The sequence below is a fragment of the Squalius cephalus genome (assembly GCF_949319135.1).
Source record: "Squalius cephalus genome assembly, chromosome: 20".
Lineage (NCBI taxonomy): Eukaryota > Metazoa > Chordata > Actinopteri > Cypriniformes > Leuciscidae > Squalius > Squalius cephalus.
Window position 1 is genome coordinate 19,626,862 of NC_137141.1, and position 6,857 is coordinate 19,633,718.

General features: G+C 40.3%; 1 protein-coding gene across 1 annotated transcript; it reads left to right on the forward strand.

Annotated features, from left to right (window-relative positions):
* The first annotated feature begins 1,533 nt into the window (after nucleotides 1–1,533).
* Nucleotides 1,534–6,576, forward strand: LOC307148614 (D(1C) dopamine receptor). The gene is made up of 2 exons (XM_079854277.1): nucleotides 1,534–1,577; nucleotides 2,421–6,576. Exon 2 carries the CDS (start codon nucleotides 2,730–2,732, stop codon nucleotides 4,065–4,067), a length of 1,338 nt encoding a protein of 445 aa, XP_079710403.1. The 5' UTR covers nucleotides 1,534–1,577; nucleotides 2,421–2,729; the 3' UTR covers nucleotides 4,068–6,576.
* Nucleotides 6,577–6,857: the final 281 nt, after the last annotated feature.

Genomic DNA, 6,857 nt, shown 5'->3' on the forward strand with positions numbered 1-6,857 from the left:
CTAATTTGATATAAATTCCCAGTATAGCCTATTCCACAGATTTTCTTAAACAGGTTTGTTTTGAAGGTTATCAGGATTTCCCCATAAATTTACTCAAGTAATGTAATATGACACTATAGTCTTGCATTGTTATTTAAATTCCATAAGAGACCTTGTGTAAGCTTTCTTTTTTGCAAAAAAAGGATGCATTTCACACTTTGAATTTCAAGAGAACGTAGACTCTGGCTTTTCATGTCTCATGCAGCATTCATAAATTAAAATCCATTGTGTTATTTTCTGGGTATATCGTGAAGGCCAGATTATATTCATTAGGATGCATTCGTTTTAGCCATTGCATTAACATTAATGCGCTCAATTCTCCCAGTGTTGATGAAAAGGAACACGTTTAGGGAAGACAGTAAATTATTAACCACACTCTTCAAATGAGTATAAACCAGATGATGTGCTCACTGGGTGCCAGATGAGCAAAAAAAACTGTGGAGAATTGCACAAGCAGGTTTTGTGTGTGTGTGTGTGTGTGTGTGTGTGTGTGTGTGTGTGTGTGTGTGTGTGTGTGTGTGTGTGTGTGTGTGTGTGTGTGTGTGTGTGTGTGAAATACTTTAAACGATCCTACTGGAGCCTTTCAGTTGCACTATACCATTACTGCAGAAAGAAATATTGCAGTATCCAGTAACATGTTTGACAGGTGAATAAAAGATGTTCCTCAGTGAATAGACTGGGAAACGTAAAACCAAAACCAAGAGATGCAGCTTGACGCATATAGGCTACAGCAGTTCTAAATAAACACTGTTCTCAAGACAGCATACGCAGCTTTTCAGACTTTTAAACTTGTTTAAACAAGTAACTATTGGACATAGTCTTGTACTATGTAGGGGTTCAATCTTCAGCTGGCTGGCAGGAGCCGCTATACTGGCATGTCACGTGACCTGTCAGTGGCTGGCTGGCAGTCTGCTTTGGCAAGTTTCAGAACTTATTTATTTTTGGCAGTTTTTGTGTTTTGTGTTCCTCCCTCTCTAGCTCATTTACAGTTTTTCTCAGTCGCTTTGGTGCATTTTTCAGATCAGAAATGAAATTCTCAAAACTACTTGTTCAACCTCCACATCATCTAGTCACTTGTGCACATCATAAAAGCAGTTTCTCATTCTTTTGAACAAGTTGCGATTGCTTGGGTACATTCATGCAACTGATTATGTACAATTGTCTGCGGTTTTCTACATTATCAGTTGCTAATGCTATGTTGCTCAAAATGTATTAACTAGTTCTCTGTGCAATAGTCTTACCCCTCAAAACATCTAGTCATTAGTTAATCGTATAAGTCATTAAATGCAAAGTGGTTGATCTAGTTGTCATAAACTGTCAAGCATATTTTCTACACATTTCTATTAGACTTTTTGTAAATGTGCCATGAATTGATGAATTGTGCAGGTGAATCTTGACTTTCACTAATGAAGAGAATGTAGATCAACCAATGAGAAACCAGTTCTCTGAAATATAATAGCTCAAAGTGGCATCTCATGAACCTTCAATTGGCAAGCATATATGCAAGGGGTCTTTTTTAGCCAGCCGCGGTTGAAACTGCGAGTATAACGCACTCTCGCTGCTATAAAATACATTGTTTTCTTTTTATGAATGTAATCTCATGCATTTATTCTTTTGTATGATTGTCGTTTTAGAGAATTTTATCCCAATTACAGTAAAGCAGTCAAATGGCCCTGATCACGACTGATTGCTTACTGACGCTTTGCTGGACGCTCAATCCAGCCAGCTCAATCAAAGACATTCAATCCAATCCAGCCATTCTCGGTTGAACTGCGAGTAGGCCCTATAAACCATCTGACTGCTTTAATTGGGATAACGGGCCCCAAAATTTCAATCATACAAAAGAACATAAAATCATATCAACAGATGCATATTAAATGAGCTAGAGAGGGAGGAACACAAAACACAAAAACTGCCAAAAATAAATGGTTTCTGAAACTTGCCAAGGCAGACTGCCAGCCAGCCACTGACAGGTCACGTGACATCAGTAGCGGCTCCTGCCAGCCAGCTGAGGATTGAACCCCCTAATTTTGAATAGAATTATGTAAAATTATTCGGAGGGTTAGTTGACATTAATTTAGCATATTTTAATTTAATAAAATGCTTGAATTTAAATGTGTTTTCACCTTAATTATATGTAATGTTTAGTAAAAACAATCTATCAATCAATCAATCAATCACTGTGCCTTTTAAATCGCTTCAACCAATTACAACTGACTCCCAAAAGTTAAATTAAGCATTATGCATCAACAGCATGCAGAACTTTGCATCTTTAATAATAATAACAACAACCATAATTCAATTGTCAGTTGTTACCATTTGTCATTTATCGTTTGGAAAGTGTTATTGTTTACAGTATCTTCTGTCCATAATTCCTGCAGACCTTGTGAAATGAGATTTCAAGTTAATTGGCAAGTCACTCGGAGGGAATGAATGTTTGTGTGGATCACACAGAGTCAGCGGTGTGGACATAAACCAATCACAAAGCGAGAACTTCTCGAGCGAGACTCACCAGCGCATGAATGTGGGTCATTCCGCGCGCTCATCACCGGGAACGGACGCAGGTTTCCCAACTTGCCAACATGGGACAGAGCTGGATATCGGACAGGTCATTCCTAACGAATAGCCTATCCTAAAACAAGGTAACTGGCCATTATGAAGAGCTTTGGTGAGATGCAATATTAACGGATATGTTCGTAGAGATGGAGAACGGTACAAACCACACGCAGGACCGCGCGCACGGAGCGCAGGAGCAAGATAATGGAGACGGGCAGAACAGCGTGCGAGCTCTGCTGGGTTTCGTGCTCTTCCTCCTTATTATCTCCACACTACTCGGCAACACGCTCGTGTGCGCCGCCGTGGTCAAATTCAGGCACCTGCGCTCCAAAGTGACCAACTTTTTCGTTATATCTCTGGCGGTTTCGGATCTCTTCGTGGCCGTTCTGGTGATGCCGTGGGAGGCGATATCCGCGGTTGCGGGCACGTGGCTCTTCGGCCGGTTTTGTGGCATTTGGATAGCCTTTGATATCATGTGCTCTACCGCGTCCATCCTCAACCTGTGCATCATCAGCGTGGACCGCTACTGGGCCATCGCGAGCCCGTTCCGATACGAGCGCAAGATGACCCACCGGGTGGCTTTCATGATGATCGGGGTGGCGTGGACCTTATCCATCCTCATCTCCTTCATCCCGGTTCAGCTCAACTGGCACATGGCTGAGGAAGGTGAAGAGGGCACAGCGGGTAATGGCACCGACTACAGCGACAACTGCAAAGCCAACCTAAACCGGACGTATGCAATCTCGTCTTCGCTGATAAGTTTCTACATCCCCGTAATCATCATGATCGCCACGTACACGAGGATATTCCGAATTGCGCAAACACAGATCCGCAGAATCTCCTCTTTGGAGAGGGCAGTGGAGCACGCGCAAAACCACCACCATTCCAACGACTGTTCTAACGAGAACTCGCTGAAAACCACCTTCAAGAAAGAGACCAAAGTTTTAAAAACACTCTCGATCATTATGGGGGTTTTTGTGTTCTGCTGGCTGCCGTTTTTCGTACTCAACTGCATGGTGCCCTTCTGCCAATGCGTAAGTGACACTACCTTCACCATCTTCGTGTGGTTTGGATGGGCCAATTCCTCCCTCAATCCCGTCATCTACGCGTTTAACGCGGACTTCAGGAAGGCGTTCTCCTCGATTTTGGGTTGCAATAAAATTTTCCCCAGCACAAACGTTGAGACGGTGAATTTCAGTAACGAGCTGGTGTCCTATCACCACGACACGACACTTCAGAAGGAAGCGCAGCCGCTGGCCATCCAGATGCCGAACCCTCGAGAGGAGCCGAGTCTCCCGTTCGATAAGAATTCGGTTACATCGAACGTGTCCCGGAATCACAAAAATATGCACTTGCCCAACATCGGACATTTTGAGTGCGACGGGGAGATTTCCCTGGACACTATCACACCATTCACCTCCACGGGACTCATGGAGTGCGAGGGAATCCCAGGTCAAATAATCACTGAATGACTCAGCGAGTTTTTGGGGGTAGCCAAGTTTTTTTTTTTTTTTTTACCGTGCCAAAGAAAGCCAAAACGAACTGTTTGGGTCTTGCAAAATTCACTGAACGAGTTTCATTCTACATTACACAGGAATGCATTTCAAATAACTGTTCGGTAACCAAAAAGTAGGCTATGTCTTTCGCCTGCCACAAAAACACGTTTGCTCGAGTATACTGTTGTTTATCACTTCATAAGATTTTTTTTACAAACATAAAACAAATTTGGAGACTGGAATATTTGCACGAGACAAACCACAATAGCCCAAGATATAGTCCTATCCTTATAAATTACTTAGGTGAAGTCCCATGAAAGTCAGCATATTCATCAGCACACTGAAGCGATTTTATTCATCCTTTGATTGACGCTGGTGGAATGATAAACTCAAATCCTACATAGGCTACTGCATTGACCTCAGTGGCTTTCTTGAAAGAAAACACAGATCCTATTTTATCTTTATTTTAAGCATAATTAAATAACTTAATCTGATTAAGCACAAATGTTTTTGTTAATTTGCCATGTACATATAGCCTACAGTAAAATAAGAATTTCAGTATAACTAATTGTATGTTTTGTTATATATGCGATTACATGTGTTTTAATGTGAGAAATTTCAATTTGCTTGCAACCTTTGCAGATTATGTAGCTATAATCATTGAGCACATTTAGCACACCCTCCACTGCTTTTTACACAATAGTCTCATATATTTGTCATATAGCCACCTCCATCACAGCTCTGCACATATTGCCATTCTCTCGGCTAACTTAATGTGGTGCCACCTGGAATTCTTTTAATAGCCTCCTGAATTGAGATCCATGATGGAGACTTATTGTTTGCTTTTCCTTCACTCCCCGGTCCATATGCTTAATTGTATCTACAAAATTATTTCAAGCATTAGAAAGCATGAGAAACATTCATTTGGTCAAATGTCTAATCCTCTTTAGGGTTAATGATCACACACAGATCTTAAAACACATTGATCTGAAATTCCTAATACTTTTAAGAGTTGACATATCCAATAAGGTTACTGATTTTGACCTTAAAGGTGCATAAAACACCTTTGCATTTTTTTCTTCTTAAATATCATTTTAATCACTTGCAATCATTTGTATTCATTAAGTGCATTTAGAGGTAATATATTTTGAGGTCATGTAATAAGATATTTTTTTTACTGGTTGAATGTGATTGTTAACAGGACAACCAGGTCATTCCTTCAAGAGATAGAATGATTTATGTCTCAACTCCTCCCTGTTTCTAACCTACTTCATGCTGGATTGCATTATGTGATAAATAGGCATGGGGTTTCTCGTGGTAAAATACAGAATACCACAAACAGGAATCTGGGCATTAAGACAGTAGCAGTGGAAATCTCATTCATAGATCCTGTTCTAAAACTGATCATGTTGTATAAACATTGCATGGGGTTCTTAAGTTTATATTTTTTGCAGAGTTGGTCTATTCAGCACAGCCTCCTTGATCAAGCAAGGAGAGTATATGATCATGAAATGTATAGGCAGCTGAGAAATAAAATAAAAATAATGAAAAAACAACATCAGCATAAATCATAATCTTTCATCTATAATGATGAATATTTATTTAGGCCACTGTCTGACTCTTTTGAAGGGGGTGGATTGGAATCCACTGCTGCTTCAATGTATATGTAATGAGTGATTATAATCAAGGTGTTAATCAATATTTTTCCTTCTAAATATCACATGAGTTGAATAACTTTTCTGGAGATTTTACTTTGTTATAGAAGTTACCAGTGTGATTACTGAAATGTCCTTTTCATGTATTCTTTAATGTCTGTATTTGATATCTGAATGCAGTAACAGTGCTTGCCTATTTATCCCGGCTTCCAGAAATGAAATAGGGACTGGTTTTGTGTTTGAGAAAGGTCTTCAACGTGTTAAAACATATAGGGGTCATTGAAGCCAATAGTTTAAGGAACCATTTCTTTGTTAAATCCTTACTTTCCAGTTAGACTAAAGTGTTGCTCTCCTTGAGAGAAAGAACGCATTATCTTGATGTTTTGAGAGGATTCTCCTGTTTATAGTTATAGCCTAGACAAATCCAACCTTGGAAAAGCTGTGTGTCGGTGTGTGTGTGTGTGTGTGTTAAGTCTTCTTGGTTACAGGTTAAGGAACCACTGGCATTATTGGAGATTGACTGAGTTGTTGTTCTGGACATGCTGGCGTCCAGCAATCCAAATCTGAGAACTGGAAGGTCACGACGTGCCTAACTTCAGAGTCCGAGTGTCAGCTGCATAATCAATGGAGATATGCTTCCGTCTATCTGTATATGTGTGGTTTATCTATTTTTTTAGCCAATCAGAAACTGCAACCTGAAGCAAGGACGTAGCTTAGACCTTGATGAAGGGTATAACTGCTGTGATCTTTGTAACTGTAAGCGGGGCGGCCTACGAACTCCTGTGTGAGTCTTGAAGCTGACTTCTGCTGATGAAACTGCAAACTATCTTCAGTAAAACCTTTCTTCAATTTATGATAATTCTGACTCCGGGTCTTCTTTCAAACATCTGGTCCTTGGATCCTAAACTGTTACCCCCTAACAATTATGGTGGAAAATGTGCAGGAAATGATTCTTTGGTGACATCCCTGGCTAATCAACAAACAAGGTAGTAAGATTTTATTATTTGGTTAGGGCTGTCTGAATGGAAGAGATTGGAAAAGGAGAGCGGAAGAGCTTCACTCTGACGAGGAGAGTGAGGATTAATTATACTAAAGTATAAGAAGTCACTGA

Excerpts from the sequence above, each read along its gene's own strand:
- LOC307148614 (XM_079854277.1), top strand. The coding sequence starts at position 2,730 with ATGTTCGTAGAGATGGAGAACGGTACAAACCACACGCAGGACCGCGCG.